Source organism: Trachymyrmex cornetzi, unplaced genomic scaffold (assembly GCF_001594075.2).
Source record: "Trachymyrmex cornetzi isolate Tcor2-1 unplaced genomic scaffold, Tcor1.1 scaffold223, whole genome shotgun sequence".
Lineage (NCBI taxonomy): Eukaryota > Metazoa > Arthropoda > Insecta > Hymenoptera > Formicidae > Trachymyrmex > Trachymyrmex cornetzi.
The window spans coordinates 3013143-3030779 of NW_017296881.1; the positions used below are offsets into that span (position 1 = coordinate 3013143).

General features: G+C 33.7%; 2 protein-coding genes across 7 annotated transcripts; one reads left to right on the forward strand and one right to left on the reverse strand.

Moving 5' to 3' along the window:
* Positions 1–326: 326 nt before the first annotated feature.
* Positions 327–17038, forward strand: capt (adenylyl cyclase-associated protein 1). 3 transcript variants are annotated; one of them, XM_018506285.1, is made up of 11 exons: positions 4358–4838; positions 4881–5053; positions 5138–5567; positions 6704–6916; positions 8818–9148; positions 9263–9547; positions 9621–9859; positions 9956–10131; positions 10234–10437; positions 16673–16816; positions 16894–17038. In XM_018506285.1, exons 1-11 carry the CDS (start codon positions 4472–4474, stop codon positions 16975–16977), a joined length of 2646 nt encoding a protein of 881 aa, XP_018361787.1. In that variant the 5' UTR covers positions 4358–4471; the 3' UTR covers positions 16978–17038. The 3 variants fall into 3 exon arrangements, with proteins under 3 accessions (XP_018361788.1, XP_018361786.1, XP_018361787.1); XM_018506284.1 differs by having other exon boundaries at positions 4357–4838; positions 4881–5567; XM_018506286.1 differs by lacking the exons at positions 4358–4838; positions 4881–5053; positions 5138–5567; positions 6704–6916 and adding an exon at positions 327–411 and having other exon boundaries at positions 16894–17036.
* LOC108760372 (probable serine/threonine-protein kinase DDB_G0282963) lies at positions 10794–16542 on the reverse strand. Of its 4 annotated transcripts, XM_018506282.1 has the most exons (7): positions 16392–16542; positions 16148–16281; positions 15658–15938; positions 15356–15541; positions 14594–14939; positions 12310–14515; positions 12077–12191 (listed from the first exon to the last, which is right to left on the reverse strand). In XM_018506282.1, exons 1-7 carry the CDS (start codon positions 16405–16407, stop codon positions 12163–12165), a joined length of 3198 nt encoding a protein of 1065 aa, XP_018361784.1. In that variant the 5' UTR covers positions 16408–16542; the 3' UTR covers positions 12077–12162. The 4 variants fall into 4 exon arrangements, with proteins under 4 accessions (XP_018361782.1, XP_018361781.1, XP_018361783.1 ...); XM_018506280.1 differs by having other exon boundaries at positions 10794–14515; positions 15658–15818; XM_018506279.1 differs by having other exon boundaries at positions 10794–14515.
* Positions 17039–17637: the final 599 nt, after the last annotated feature.

Genomic DNA, 17637 nt, shown 5'->3' on the forward strand with positions numbered 1-17637 from the left:
GACGAACTTTTGTTTGAGACTGTACTGAGAGAAAGAGGGATACATTGTCGCCTGAAAACCTTCTCTGTGAGTTGATTAGTAACGACCAGTGCTCCAGTGTTTCTTTCAGTATTATTACAGTTCGAATACGCCGTGCATTTCCCCTCGCGCGAACAGACCTGAAGACGGACCTGTGCGCGTGCAATCGGCGATTTTAAGCCGCCGCTAAAATCGGAGCGGCCGAAAACAGTACTTCCGGCACATCCGGCAAACGCCCCAGCTAGTCAGTCTACCTGTCAGCGCATCGCCGGAGTAGAAATCGGAAATTTCTGCCCGTACGATAAATCGTGCTCCGCCGATTTTTCGTCGATATTCTATCGAGAAAGGGCCGTACAAGCGGCGGTGATTTACGTGAGGATCTTCCACCGAACGGTGAGTGTATACTTAGTTTAGACGACGATCGTTTTATATCGCAACGCGCGACGATCCAGCTCCCTTTCCGCATATTTCTCGGTTTATTTTCCGACAGGAGGCCTAATATTAAGCGCGATCGAACGTACGATATTCAAATTACGTGTAAAATGAGTAGACTTTCTTTCGCGTGGATTTGTTTTTCAGGCTGGCTAGCTCGGGGAGATTGAAAGCGCAAAGTTTGGTTAGCCGCCGTTGCGCATTCCGGCGAGCGTTGCTTGGCTTGAGTCATACATTTCACTTGACATTTTTATTGCCGGTGACGTGTGCATGAGTCGTACCGTGTTTACTCTAGATAAATTATGCCTAGGACTATCTCGATTAGAATTAATAGATAATTATCGTATCTTGTTTAACTGTTCAATTCCATTGAACTTTCGTACATCTGTTGGAACATTTAATGCAATAACCTCAAGCAGCTTGATGTACAGATTCTACAGGTTACACCGATTAGCTTCAATTGTCGATTAATAGCTGCAGTATCTTGTTAACGTAAATGGAATTATTAGTTTTTTTTATTGACAAATGAAAAGAAAGATTAGATCAAGAGTGACTAATTGTATAATTAGAAATTGTATCGGTTGAATTTATCATTAATTGAGTTAATAAGAGCACGATTAGTAGGAATTTAAAGAACTTTTAAGTAGGACTGATGTCTATTTTTACCAATTAGTAGACTAATTTTAACGTTGGTTTATTTTACTCTTTATCCTTTTCTAATTCTCAGAATTAGAAAAAGATGAAGAGTAAGTCAAACTAAGATTAAATTTAATCTACAAGAAATGGACATAAGTAAAGATAAAGAATATTTAAGATTAAGGACAATGAATTGTACAATTAGAAAGTGTGTCGGTCGAATATGTCGTTGATTAAGTTAATTGGAATTTAATTAAAGTTACCTTAAACTTACTTGTGAAATTTGATTCTTTATCATGAGATATTCCTGCATAGTTCGATTTATGTCCATTTCTATCAATACACAATAGATTAAATTTAATATCCGTTTAACTTATACTTTTTATTTTCTTCTAATGCCAAGAATTAGAAAAAGATAAAGAGTAAGTTAATCCGAAGTTAAGGTTAATCTACTTTGGTAGAAATGGGTCTATTAGATTAGAGAGAAGATTAGCGAATTCGGTTAGGATAAAAGAGAGTACTACTCATTCATTTGAAAGGCATGCTGCAACAGTGGACAATCCACATCTTGTATAAATAGAGTAATTAAATTTTAAAATGTGATATTGTGTGATATTTTTCCCATTACTTTAATTTAAAATTCATTTATCTACTTTGTTTTTACAAAATAGGGATTAATCCATTGTTACAGCAAGCCCTTTAAAATTATAAGATCTGTTTTTTATAACTTAACTAGTGTACACTTCTTATACTTCTAAGATATATTTATTTCACTGGATCCATCTTAGTAACATAAAATAATAGTAATATAATATCTATGTTATAATTTCACATTCAATAATTGTATAATATGTTATATTTATATTTATATTTTAAGTTTAAAATTTATATATTAATGTTATAATACTGTTAGTTGGTGTTTACTGGAATATATGATATTTGGTGAAAGCGAGAAGGAAAGTTCTAATGCAGTTTAGTGCAGCAATACAAAACAAACCTATAGTGTGAAAGCGTAACAAAAATATTTAAGTCGTATTCAAAATATTCCATATATTACATAATATATATATTATTTAAACTGTATATGTTATACATTCCATTAAAATGCACTTGTGTTACAACATGTTTAATAAATTTGTAGCAGCAATAATGGTGATAAATTCATAGTAATATTGTTTGTTTTTAGAGCATAGAGTTTTTAGAGCAGTAGTATAGAGTTGTAAGATATTGTTATTTATCATGACGATCTACAATCATTACATTCATTTTTTTCTACTTATTGATTGGCAATAAAGGCCGCAGCACAGACTCTTGCATAACGCATAATGCATAATGCATAAAGGAATCAACCAATTGAAATTCTTCTTTTCCACGGAATGGGAGGAAATTAACGATTCTGATTAGTTGATTCGCTTATGCACTATGCATTATGCGTTATACAAGAGTGTGTGCTGCGGCCTTAAAATTGGGCACTGATCCGTTAGGATGACTGCGTTCAATTAATTAATAGTCAACTTATCAAGAAATATTTATCAATATTTATCTTGTTATCACGGACAAAATTCTTAATTTTATTTGACACACGGACAAGAAAGATTAGATTAAAGACGACGAATTGTATAATTAAAAATATTGTTACAAGTACTTGTGCCGACAGAAAAATAATCATCTGAAGAAAAATTACTAAAAAATTGTCAATATATCGAGAAGCTCTCGATTATTCATTTTTCAAATTGATTGCTCGATTTATCTTTTTCGATACCACTCACCTCTAATCTGCACTTTAATTATCTCATGGATAGAGAGAGTTGTTAATTTTTTTGCAATATAGAAGAAAAGATTAAATTAGAGATATCGAGTTATCGAATTTGAAATTTTACCAATTGAATTAACACTTTGATTGTCACATCACACGTATCTGTGGGTGACGCGTAAAATTCGCAAAGATCCCGTCACTCATTTGTGAGTGACGATTTTTTAACTCGTCAAGAATTTCGAAATTTCAAACATTAAAGAAACGCTATTTATATTAAGACATTTAAAAAAGACAACAAAATATTAAAATATACTAAATTTAATTCACAGTACTGAAATCCGTTAAATACCCGTTTCTACTATTAGATTAACTTTAATCTCATCAGTTCAACTTGCTCTTCCTTTTCTTCTAATTCTTAAAACTAGAAAAAGATGAAGAGTTAGTTAAATCGGGATGAAAATTAAACTATAATATATAAATGGTCCAAAGTCAGTCAGAGTTAATCCCGCTGATCCAAGGGTTCAGTCGAAAAGTCGCCCCGAAAGCAGGATGTTGCGATTCTCTTCCGAACAGCGGCAGCACAAGGGACGTGACCCGGAGGTGTGAAGAAGGAGTGGCGAGACGGGGGTGGAACGTTGCATCGCGCCGGTCGAAACTGGGAACGTCAAATCCGGGCGGGCATCTAGGACGTTATCTCCAGCCGCCGCCTCTCCGCTCGCGCCTTCGTTATCGTCGCCGTCTTCCTCGCTGTTCTGTTGATCTCTCGAGATACCTATTATATTTTCCTTCCGCGATACTTATCAGCAACAATCAAAAATTCTCAAGTTTAGGTTTATCCAGCTGGCGAGTGCGTTTTTGCATTCTGTTATCCTGTGACTGCTCTCTTTCTCTCTCTCTCTCTCTCTCGTGGAATACACTCCATTCTGGAATCTGCTTCTGGAATCCTTCCGACACTCGCTCTGCGAAAGCTTCCAAAAACTCTCGTGCGTTTGTTTTGCTTTTTTTACGAGAGTGTGATGACAATTCTGTCGATAATTAACAATTACGTACGATTCTTCAATTTCTTGTTATCAAAAAGTTGTGCATTTCGGAGCATATATTCGGAATTCTTGCAGTGTGGCTGGAGAAAAAGAAGCTGTGTTTTATCACAAGGCGATTGTTCGAGCGTGATTTTCGATCGCTTGTGCCTTTTGAGCCTTGTTTCAAGCGCTATCGCGCACCGTTCGTGTAAAAAGACGACAATGTTGGTGCATCCTGAGACACACTTTGGGTACTGCACGCATCAGTTATAATTGATTTGTTATGTTTACGAACGATTATATTGGCGATTTAAACGAATCCACATGAGACGGCATTGCGGGTTGGGAAATTGTTGACCTTGTCACGTTTCATTAAAAATATTTGTTAAATTTCTGACTGTTAAGTCTATTAAGAAACTTAAACAGTTTTCTTGTTGAAAATCAAATAGAATTTTTTAACATTAATTTATAAAAGATTTTACGAGTTAAAGAGAAATTATAATTCTTAAAGGTGTTATATCATCGTACGTTGAAATACATATTCAAGAAGAGTACCAAGTGTATATAACGACAGATACGTGGAGTACGAAGTGAATGATACACAGGAACGATGTTTAAGTGCTGCGTATGTAACAGCTCGTCGAAGGCGAACGCCGAGAGAGAGGATGACACGCCAGTGGGATCGCCCAAGCTGACCGCAACTTCCGTCGAAGTGGATGACGAGATTAAATTCGCGACGAGGGTGGACAAATTGAATGGTGATGTGCAGAAGTCGGAGGAGACGTCGCCAGAAAATATTTCATTAGAAAATAAGGATGTCTCGCTAGAGGATAAAGTTGCCTCTTTAAAGAATAAGGATGCCTTGCCAGAGGATAAAGATGCCTCACCAGAGGATAAAGATGCCTCACCAGAAGATAAAGATGCCTCACTAGAGGATAAAGGTGCCTCGCCAGAGAGTAAGGATGCCTCGCTAGAGGATAAGGATGCTTCGCTAGAAAATAAACATGTCTCGTTAGAAAATAAGGACACTTCGCCAGAGGATAAGGATGCCTCGCTGGAAGATAAAGATACCTCACCAGAGGACAAAGATGCCTTGTCAGAGAATAAGAATGCCTCGCTAGAGGATAAGGATGCTCCGCTAGAGAATAAGGATGCCTCGCTAGAAGATAAGAACATCTCGCCAGAGGATAAGGTTGTCTCACCGGAGGATAAGAATGTCACGTTAGAGGATAAGAATGTTACGTTAGAGGATAAGGATGCCACGTTAGAGGATAAGGATGCCTCGCTAGAGGATAAGGACATTTTGTTAGAAGCTAAGAATGCCTCGCTAAATTCCACCCCGATTCGCATGAATTCGTTAAATTCCACTCCAATTGGCGTATATTCGAACGGTAACTTCACTGACATTGAGGAAAGCTCGAGTTCGTCCTCGACGAAAGAAACGGTTGAGGAAGCAGGCGAAGAAAGCGTTTACAAGATTGTCGACGACAAAGATAACAGCAACCTTGACGGCGTCGTTGAAGATTGGACGCAGCCAACAGAAAACGTTGACTCTATTGGTACTGTTGCTCCCGTCAAAACGAATCTTTATGACGCGTCAGGATATATAGAAAGAACGATCGATGACGGACCGGAGGATGAAGGTGACGACTCGGTATTTGAATGCTATCCGAGCGAAAATGAGACGATCAAGAAGGCGCCACCAGGTACATTAGGATCCCGCGATCCCACGTCTTTGTGATTATCGATATATGGGTCTGTCCACATCACGTTAATATTTGATTATTTTTGTACAATTTTACCTATGTCGACATTTGACATTTGTATTTTATAATGTCGCATTTATAAATTGAGCCACGAACTTGTTTATTATGGACTTATTTATTATTATTGTTCTCTGTCTTTCTCTCTTTCAAATATTTTTCCATCTTTATTTTCAATTATTTTATGAAATAAACATACATCGTCATATTATTTCAAAAGAATTTTCTATTATCTGAACAAAAAGAATTAATAATTTTATCCATATAAGAGAGATATAGTCTTCTTGTTTAAAGAATTTATTCAAGTGACTCTTTCTTTTAAGTTTAAATATATAAATAATATTAAATGTTTATTATATACACTACTCTTAATTATGTTTATTTTATTTTTATAACTAATTGAATCACTCAAATTATCGATTGCATTTTCAAATATGTTAAAATATTTACATATTTATATCAAAATTTTCCGTTTGGAAAAATACACGCTAAATGAAAAATATATGATATTGGCTGCGTTCCACTTAACGTTCACAACACTCATGGAATCATTTTATCCTTGTTATTTATTAAATGTTAAATAAGGACAAACGATGCTTGCGAGCGTTGCAAGCATTAAGTGGAATGCAGCCATTGTGCTTGGTATTTTGTACAAATGTAGTTATTAAATACGAATAATTAAATCACAATCAAACACGTTTCATTAAAATTGCAATTAAAAATTCTTTTTTGCAAACTAATATAACGTTATTTTTATCACAAATTACATAAAATTGTATGCGTTCGAAGTTAAATACGGCATGTAAATGTCTTTCATCTTGTAAATAGAAATGGATTCTTTTCGTGGGCAGACCCATATTCTACGCTAGCATAGTACTCGCGTCAGTAGAAAGAACATCGATTTGTAATAATTTCCGTGGGGGATCTGACATCACTTAGTCAATTCTATATATGGAAGTATTAACTTTAATTTGATGGGCGGGGCAGAGCGGGCCACGTGTGACCGCAAGACCCTTCAAGAATGAAAGACATGCATCTTTAAGAATAAAAGCTCGACGTATCATATGTCATTTCCGTAGTTTCCTCGATTCCACGTTGGCTGTCCGAGGAAGACGACGGCGAGTACGTCTCGGGTGGATGCAGCGGCATGCAGGAACCGCCGGCGACGCCCGTCGCTCGCGACGAGTTAGCTTTAAGGCGACACAGATTCTTCTCCGATCTGTTGCAAGCTGCGCAGAATTCAACGGAGCACCGAGTGAGATTCGACCCGTTAGGACCGATGGTGCACACCGGTTAGGATTCGCCTGAGAATTTCCTATAGGCCCAGTTCCACAACTCACGGTTAAATCTTAATCGAGGTTCAACTTATTCCTCATCTCTTTCCAATTCCAGAGATTGGAAAGAGATGAGGAATAAGTTGAACCTCTCCGAGAAAAAATGTTTTATGTATAATTATATAAAAAATTGACATATTTTATATACAGTCATATATAATTATATGTAAAATATGTCCATTTATGTAACATTTTTTCCTGAGTCGGTTAAGAGTTAACCGTGAGTTATGGAACTACGCCTTAGTCGGTTGTTATTCTTTCACACGCTGTTAGTTCTGGATTCTAGCCCAGCGTCTGCCTTGCAATTTTCGCCGTAGCTTACAATTCACTCTCATTTACACCAGTTCACGATAGTCTATTTTATACAATTACTTTCATGAAAAACTTTATAAATTGTAAGTACAGTGCCTATATATGCAATATAGGCAAGCGCTATTAAATAAACATTATATTGGAATATATTTTGAATATATTTTTTTGTCTCGATCACTCATGTTTATTTTTTTTATATATTGTCGATATTTTCGTTATACATTTAAAATAGACAAAAATAAAAAGGAAAAAGAGAAAGAATTCATTTATCCACGTCATGGTATATGCAGGGCGATTGCAACTATAGTGCACACGCATGTGCATACTTTCAATTTCCATATATATTACATATCTTTAGATATGACGATTGAATCACTACGCGCTACATGTAATACCATTGCGATTATGTTACATTATGAATCATTTGCCATGCGTATTTCTGTGGATGGGACTATAACTGCACGATGTTGGTGGATTCTCTAATAATAGTCTGGAGTATTCTCGCGTCGGACGGAAAGTCATCTCATTTGAGATATCTTTCAGTTTCTTGCCAATTTTCGGAAAGTCTAGTAGCCGCATCGTCGTTTATGATAGGATAATTGCAATATTCTTCAAAACTTAGGTAACATTCTGGCGAAAAATAAAAATAAGGCAAACTAAGTATATAGTTAATTTGTTAAGGAAAAGCGTGAGCGGTGTAATTTGTATACAGATTTCATTAGCGAGATGGTTCTGCATGCATTAGGAAATTTTAATCTACGACGCATTGTAAAACAAAGCATATTCTCAAGAGAATTTAAGGATAAATTTTATAATGGAAGTCATTTATGTACCCAGTGGAAAAAAGAAAATTATCATCATAATTAACCCAATTTTTTTTCTATCCGATAATCCCGTCGAAAATATTTAGTTTAATAGAGACAACTTCAAAATATGAATACAACAAAGCAGGTATTTAATTTAATTCAACGTTTTTTATTTTAAAAATTATGCTTTCTTAATAAAAAATAGGCCTCGTAAGTACTAAACAATTATCGATAATGATAAAACGATTAAATTGTTTATTAATATAATTATTTAATTGTAGTCGGATATGTATTTTTATCATAATTAAAAAAATTACGCCGGTTGCGTTTTTCCTTAAACTGTTTATGTACTATACATGTGTGTTGTGTGTGTGCGTATACATATTTAATTTACAATACTTAATTTTGATGCATATAATTTTATTAATATACACACTTAAGTACTGATCTTAACGTGATGTAGTTATACTAACGTAACTATTTATAAACGTATTCTATATTTAGTGTTCCAAGTACTCGATGAAGTATTCCAAGCGTCTGAGTTTTCCAGATGTTTCCAAATTCCCTGAAATAAAGTTTACTTTCCTCTTTGTATTTGTTATTTGTTTATCAGTTTAATGTTATTATTTTTAAACGTGAGTGAATGAATAATCTTAAACGTGAGTGAATGAATAATCTTTTTTTTTATTATTATAGTCTATATACAAACGTTTACAAATTTGTTTATAAAATAAATTGCAGGTCGTGAGAGCACCGATAAAGAAGAACATCTAGAAGAATTAGTGAACCGATTGGAAAACGTAACGAGACGACTCGAAAACGTACACTTTGCAGTTCAGACACAAGACACTGCTGTACAAACGAGCACACCTTCCCCAAAGAGGTCTACGTCGTCAGGAAGTAGTTTATCTCTATCGTCGAAGCAAGAAACTGTTCCGAATCCACCTACAAAGATGTCGATCGCCGGATATGAGGACTTTTTAGCTGGGCCAGTTAAAGAATATTTACAGTTAAGTCAAAAAATCGGCGGCGATGTAGATGTTCATAGCAAGCTTGTGGGAAAGGCTTTTCAGTAAGTAATATTTTAGTTTTATGAGATTAAAGAAATAGACGAACGTATATATTGAATAAATTATTAAATTATTAAATAATACATAATAAATTGTTAAATATATTCTATTTTCAGGATTCAGCTTCAGTTTATACACATGGCGGCGAGCCGTCCCGCACCGACAAATCAATCCGAACAAGTATCTTTATTTGCGCCTATGTCTGCACAAATACAACAGATTCAAGAATTTCGCGAGAAGAATCGTGGATCTCCATTCTTTAATCACTTATCAGCAATTAGTGAAAGTATCCCAGCTTTGGGATGGGTCGCTGTGTCTCCTACACCAGCTCCTTATGTAAAGGAAATGAATGACGCTGGTCAATTTTACACTAATCGTGTATTAAAAGATTGGAAAGAAAAGTAAGCTTTTTTAAAACTAATTATTTCTTTTGTAATTTATTCCGGAGCGGAATTAAAACTTACTTATTTATAGAGACAAAATACACATAGACTGGTGTAAAGCGTGGGTGCAAACATTGACCGACTTGCAACAGTACGTTCGTCAACATTATACGACGGGTTTAGTATGGGGAAAAACTGGCGCACCTGCGGGCGTATGCATACCACCCCCTCCGCCACCTTCGATGCCAATCGGAGATATTGCACCGACGTTGAATGATGATAGAAGCGCCCTTTTTGCTCAGATTAATCAAGGAGAAGATATCACAAAAAGTGAATACATTTATTATATATTTTTTTTTATCCACGCAATTCTATAATCTCTGTACGAGAATATATTATACGTAATATATAATATTTATATTGTAGGTTTGAAGAAAGTCACCTCCGATATGCAAACACATAAAAATCCTGCTTTGAGATCTGGCCCGGCACCATTTAAAGCGCCGACGGTCAACGAGATACCGATGAAAACTGTGTTGTCAGCAAACGCACCTATTGACAAGCCATCTGTATTTACTAGAGATGGCAAAAAATGGCTCGTGGTATGATATTTCACAAAGGAATAATAAAAATATTAAATAATACGTTTCACTATACGTGTTATATTATTATTATATATATTTAAAGTATTTTATTTTTCACAGGAATATCATAAGGGTGAGAATTTAGTAATTGATAACGCAGAGATGAATAATGTGGTTTATATGTTTCGGTGCCAAGATAGCACACTTACTGTCAAAGGCAAAGTGAATTCCGTTGTTATGGATTCCTGTCGCAAATCGTCCGTTGTATTTGATTCCCTGGTGTCCAGTATCGAATTTGTTAATTGTCAAAGCGTACAAATGCAGGTACGTATGGCTATACAATAACTCCTTTGTTATTGACGTGTATATTTTAGCTTTAGAAATAAGACTGTGTTTTTTTATAGAAAATAGATTGATACATAAAAGATAGATAACATTGTTGGATGTTGATATAATTAGAAATTTTGTTCTTTTTATATAATGTACGAGAAATTGTTTTCCTTTTCGACACTGCTCTTAATTTTAGGATATCTAATTTAATTTTCTAAAAAGCTTTTTTTATCTTATAGATAATTTAATACATACAAATGTAAAAAAAAGCGTTTATTTAGAAAAAATGCACTCCTATATAAAAGAAATCGATAAATAAAAATATTAAAAATATTTACAGAAATAAGACAAGTTATATGTCTCAAGTCATTCATTGTAAGTTAGACATTGATGTACATGTATCTGTAATGGAAGGTTTCGCCGTAACTTCTTTTTCCTTTTTTTCAACAGTAACGGTCCACAATTTGTTTTTATGTATCAGCAGATCTGTCGTAGGACTGATATTCTTTGTGTTTAAAATAAATAGATCCGCCGGATATTTCTTCCGTAAATCATCATTTGCCATAATAGAAATAACAATCATCTCTTTAGAAGCAATCTTTTTTATATGCTGCATTATGCTTGTATCTGATTTACTTCCATATATATCGCTTTTATCTGAATGTTCTTTATCGATTGCCAAGGATTTTACATTTTGATCACTAAACATAATTCCCGAATGTTTTTTTGATGTGTTTTCTTTGAACGTCATATTAAGTTTTTCCGAGTCTTTATTGAATATGTTCTTTTCTAAATTTAATTTAGTTAAATTTGACATAGTTCTTTCTACATGCAAATGCCTATTTATTGAAACATTGTCATTTCGCACAACTTCCTCATCTGTTGCATGAACTTTTGTACAAGTCTTTTCTCCCAACATAGTCAATGGACTTCTCAGAGGACTCCTCGCGTGCTCTTGATGTTTCATTCTGTGAGATGATTCTAAACGATTTTTAAAAATTGGTATACAAGATTTAGTGGATACTCTTTGTGGTGATATAATAGACTTTGATTGAGTTATGAGTCGCAATTTATTTTTTACACACTTATTTTTATCATTGTGCAGCTTTGTATATGGCTGATGTAATGTACCGCTGATGTATCTCGTATTATGACGCATCAAAAATGAAGGTGATTTTTTTGGGTATATGTCGACTTTTAAATCTTTACGTCTATTAGTTATTAAAGACATGTCGCTTTTAGTTTTAACTTGGGAATATGTTTGGAATGGTTTTGTGGAATAACGTTCTATTCGAGGCGATAAATTTGCGATGTCTATAGATATTTCATTATTTTGTTTTAAATTATTTAATAAAGTACTGTCTGTATTTAATGTTTCATTTTCTTTATTTAATGAGAGAGGTAGTAAAGAAGCAGCGGGATCGAAGATGAAATCGTTTTCCTTCAACATCATTAAAGAAGATGTTGTTTTCGGATTCGTCGAATAATCACATTTTGATTTATCAAGAATAAGATTTGAGTTAATAAGTATCGTCAAGTTAGAATATTCTGATGGTTCTTCGCTTGACGTTACTATATTTGTATTTGGACATTCATCCACGGATATTTGTTGTTTAGTAACATTTTGTTTCGTTTCTTTTTGTACGTTTAACTTTAAATGCGAATGTTTCATGTCCGATATAGATTTGGAAGATACGTTGTCCATTTTTACATCACTTATTATCTCTTCGTCGGTGAAATACGAATTACTATGAGAGATTGAATTGCAATTAGATTTCATCAGATAGTCTTCGCGTGCTGTGTGAATAACTTTTGCATCAGCATTTGCAACATCGAGTGAAAAATATGATATTATTGATGGCTTACTTTCAGTGACTTGCGTCTGCTTTTTACGTTTATGGAAATCCGCATTCACATCAACTATAATGCCTTTATCATTTGTACTATTTTCTGTATTTGAGTGTTCCTTACGACGAGACGTGATCGAATCCGATATTTTGTGTGTAGATTTTGAGTCAATTTTGTGAGAATATGTTAGAACTTCTGGAAGAGACAAATCAATTTCTTCCTTTTCTAATTCTGTAGGTATTCCGAATTGTTGTGTATTGTTCTTGATAGAGAATTTATTCTTAATAGGAGTAATAAGCTCGAACATTCCTGGGTTTCTCTTTAAGTGTAAATCGGAAGAGCATTTTAAATAATTTTCTGTTTCCTGTTTGTATTCCTCTATGTAATTCGGCCATGTATTTGTTAAAATGTCTGATGATTTCTTCGAAGAACCAATAATTTGGTCGGTACTGTTGCTGCTAGATGGTGCGATCGATCGATTATATACTACTACATGACTCGCCTCATCCGAACATCGAAAAATATCATTTTTACCTTGACATTGAAGTGCTCTGCGTGCTTTGAAAATTGCTATATTTTGGCTTTGAAGAAAAGTGTCCATGTAATCTCTGATATTTTTAACACGTTCCAATATGAGATCTTCGAATTTTAACATTGTCGGTGAACTTTTATCGGCTATATTGTTATCGATATCGGACGTTGCATTTTCTCTTAAATTTTCTTGTACGCATGTCCGAATATTTTGTAGGACAGTTTTCGTTTTCATCGATCTTTCATCCATATCGACTGGTATCGTTATCGAGATTACTTTTTCATAAATCGGAGGTTTCAACGAAACATTATTCTTAATCTCGTCATTATTATTGTTATGACTCGCGAGATCCGTAATGCTAAAATATTCCGAAGATGTTTCGCGAATATAATCCTGGCTCTTCGTATTTTGTTCGTCTTCACAATGCGCAAGTGTATTTACTTTTTTCAAATATTGAGGAAATAAGTCACGTCGTTGTTTCATTTCCAGACAGATGTAACGCTGATTAATTTTATCATAAGAATTACTAACAATTGGCTCTTCCTCTTTGATATCTATTATCATCGAAGGAAAATTATTATTTGATATCAGTGAAGATTCATCCACAATATTGCCTTGTTTTCCATTACTTATCGGACACTTCGTTCTTGAGTGTGTCAGTAAAGTATTCTTGAAATGCAAAGCCTCTTGAAGCAATAATACCGTCGATTTGTTTTCCCTATTATTGCTATTGTTTGATATTTTACTTTGATTGTTATTTTGAGATATTGTCATATTCTCTCGGTATTGTTCTTTATCAAATGTGTTACTGAATTTTTTAGTAGCGAATCTTTCCTCTAACAATGCCTCATTTTGAATTTGATTGTCCTTATTTTCAGGTGATAAGATATAGAATATTCTTTCTGATATTGCTTCAGATATGTTATCTCGTGTATTGAATAAAGTATTTGTTTTAATTGCATCTTTATTGACTTCGGGATTTGATTCTATTTTGTGGTTACAATTGCGATCTAAAGTATTTTCCCACAAGCATTCTTTGTATTCATTTTCGTAGCTTTCCGATGTCTGTAATTTTGTATTGCGGGAACATAAGTGCGGTTCTGCTAGCACAAATGCTGGAAGATTGCTCCGTGTATCATGTTGACTAAATCCTTTAGAGTAAGTATTTCGCAATGTAAGATTTTTATTAGAACGTTGATACGTTTTCGACGTATGTGATGAATCGGCTAAGGAAGATAAACTGTCTTCTGAGCGACTTAGCTCGAAATATTCGCTTGAAATCTTCATGACCGGATATGTTATAAATGAATCTATTTCATTGATTTGATTTGTCGATTCTTGTCTTTTTGTGGACCGACTCGTGTCTTGATATGTTTGCAACACATTATGTAAATTCTGAAGTCTCTTTCTGACTTCGATTAAAGTTTCCTGAGAAGGATGTATATTTTGCGTTGGTTGCTTTATCGGAATAACTGAAATTCCGATGTCTCTCGTGGGCGCACGGTTGTTTGTCTTTAAAGCAACAACGTCTTTAGATACGTTCGGTTTATTTTGATGATATGTTTCTTCAGTATCTTTTACCATGTTACCTTGCATCCGTTTTACACATTCTGTCTCATTTATTTCCTCTTTTTTTGCTATTACAGAAGCTCCGCAGAATGTTTCTCTTTCTTCCGTTGTCGACAAAGCTGTCTAGAATATAATAAACGTATAATCATCATACAATATTATTTACTGAGCTAATTTAAGTACGGCGATCGATAAACTTACTTGTCCTGCTGTGTGTGCAGTTTTTAAAGAAGATACTTTGCTCATTTTTGATGGGCGATTCAATGAACGTAGATATTTATCGTTACGTTGCAATTCCTTGAGAAATGATTTACATTTATAGATAGTCTCTGTGAATTTCTGACATGGATTGTATTTAGCATTTATCGCATATACATCCTTCTGCATTGAAGAAGGAGTTATTTTTGAAGATTGATGATTAATCACGTTCGAATTCAATGGTAGAAGCTGCACATTTCGGCGTTGCAACGTGTTTTTGCTTCTAGAAAGATCATTTTTCTTCGTACTCACATTTTGCGGGTATATATGTGCCCTCGCTGAATATACACTAACGAAATAAGCTAACTCAGTGATTGCACAGGTTGCCTCAAAGATTTTGCGCTTTCTCTGAATTCTTATTACTATATGATAAAGTAAAACGTATAATAATTAATATCATGTTATATATTAATATGTTTTTTTAGTTTTTGATGGAAGGTTTCGCCAGGCAAAACATTAATAGTTTCCTATTAATATTTTTCTTAGTTCTTTATTTTTAGTTTTTCTATTAATGCTTTATTAACAGTTTTCTATTAATGTCTGCTTAAAAAAAACTAAATAAGATTATGAATCATCATTGAGAGAAAGTGCAAAATATTTCTAAAGCAATCTAAGACTATTGTGCTTATCTGTATAAAAATTGCATTAGTGTTATATGAATAGGAAAAATTAATGTAAAATCGAATGTATTTCTAATTTTTGTACTTCACAGATTGGTCACTAGTAGATTTTAAAGTTTCAATGCTACTGCAGGCTGTTGATAATTCACTGTGTTTAATATGTTGTGGGACATGTTCTTGTTTTATATCAAAACGATCATTCATTAGTTTTGCTTCTGATGAACGAAACGTTTTTGAACAAGGAGCATACATTTTGCTTTCCGATGAAGGACTGAAGTAAAGCATTATTATGAAATATAAACATAAATATATTAAAATCCGTATTCTTTCGTAATTGACTCATTAAAAGTTTGTTAATTATTCAATATTTTAAACTTCTATACGTACTTTAATAACACGTGTTTTAGCCAATTTTTTCGGTCACCTGGATTGGATAAAGTCATTTTGATCTTCCGCAGCTTCGGATTTAAATTACAGATTTGATGTGGTAATGGCCAAGTTCCATATTGCATTTTGTACGTTAAAACATTGATTTTTAATTCCAGATCCTGAATTTTATACCCGACTTTATTTAGTATTTGTTTATTAAGCACAACATGTTTCGTGTGCATATTTTTGCAATATTTTATACGGATAAGTATCGTGAAAGTGATGGCTATCGCTAAAACCTTCAAATATTAGACAATGAAGTACAATCAAAGATTTTTTTAAACCTAATAATAACTTAGCCAGAAAAAAATTCTTAATTTTATGAAACTAGAACAAAAATAATTTGTAAATTTAAAATATTTAGTTTGTAATATAAAAATTCTTAACGAAAACAAAAACTTTAAAAGCGATTAGTAATAATCCGTGGAGTGTATACATAATTGCATACCCATATAATTCCTTCTTTTGCTAAATAATCTACGACATCAGATACAACCTCGCTCCATAAATAATTTGCCGCCGCGATTACACAGCCTTTCCAATTTGTCTCACATGTTACCGCCACAGTTTCAAAATTTCCACCTAAAACATTTCCATTCGTTCGAATTTTTTGAAAAATAAATAGATATTTTGACGTACACTATTTATGTTTTATGTAGCATTGCGTTAAAAATAAGAAAAAATGTTCTTACCAACTTTCCACGGCATTTTTATGTACGCAATGCTTGTTGAAATGATATTTTAATGTAAATAAAATTACGCGTGTGAAATTCGGAGAACTGTCAGGCTCCTATATCTTCCACTACCGATACATGTTCGGCATGGTTTGCAAGGCCGAGCACTTACGCACTGGCAATTGTTATCGAAATGCGCTCTGAATATATTGCCAATTACTGCGAGTACTGATTCGAGTTTTAGCCTAATATATTAATAACATGTTAATAATCATATTTTTTAAATATATTTATTACAGGTACTTGGGAAGGTACCTACAATTTCTATTGACAAAACGGACGGTTGTCAAATGTATTTAAGTATGGATTCCCTGGGTGTTGAACTCATCACTAGCAAATCTAGTGAAATGAACGTCATGGTACCCAAAGCCAATGGAGATTATGTAAGTTAGCCTACAATTTACAATTGTAATTTAAATTTGTAATTTTTATAATTCTATGTGAATATATTACATTGCAGAGCGAATATCCAGTACCAGAGCAATTTAAGACTATTATTAGCAAGAACGGTCTTAATACCATGGCTGTTGATTCTCTTGGTTAAAAGTGAAGAATTTATTTATAGGCATAGCCTATGCATCTTCTTAACAATATAATTAAAGGTATGATCGTCAAAGATATTATCAATTTATTAATAATATTATTTATTATCTCCTGCAAATAATGTGCAGAATTAAAGAAAATATCAGATTTAGTATTGTATATCTCGCTTATGTCTAATGGATTGGCTTCGATCATATATACATATATATATATATCACTATGTTCCTGAACATAATAAGTTGTACACATCGACGAAATGCATTCGGTAATTAACAGTAATGACGTATTGTTAAATTGTTTGAGAAATTTTCTGCTGTTTGAGGATCCTTATATTATCAGGCTAACGTATTTAATTGTATCAAATCATTGAATATCTTGAATCTCAAGATAATCTACTTTTGCAAAACGCTGAACTCCTTTAATGGTTGTAATATATCTAGTGGAGTTTGTGGATTATTACGGGATTTCTTTTTCTGTGGTATAGGTATTATATATTTATATATTTTAAGATCAAAAATGAGAGAAGACATAACGAATGATGTTAAACATAGTATGGATAATAGTTTTATCGTCTTCGAGTCGCTCTTTTATACATTTACACCATTTTTTATCGTACGAGAAGTTTTGCTCAAACCTGTCGCTGCACAGAACTTTCTGGTAT

Excerpts from the sequence above, each read along its gene's own strand:
- LOC108760372 (XM_018506279.1), bottom strand. Across the intron at positions 15,939-16,147 it reads CAAAAGAAGGAATTATATGG|GTTTTAGCGATAGCCATCAC; the intron begins GTATGCAATTAT and ends TAATATTTGAAG. Across the intron at positions 15,542-15,657 it reads CTAAAACACGTGTTATTAAA|TCCTTCATCGGAAAGCAAAA; the intron begins GTACGTATAGAA and ends GCTTTACTTCAG.
- capt (XM_018506284.1), top strand. The coding sequence starts at position 4,472 with ATGTTTAAGTGCTGCGTATGTAACAGCTCGTCGAAGGCGAACGCCGAG. Across the intron at positions 9,149-9,262 it reads CTTGTGGGAAAGGCTTTTCA|GATTCAGCTTCAGTTTATAC; the intron begins GTAAGTAATATT and ends TTCTATTTTCAG. Across the intron at positions 9,860-9,955 it reads AGGAGAAGATATCACAAAAA|GTTTGAAGAAAGTCACCTCC; the intron begins GTGAATACATTT and ends TTTATATTGTAG.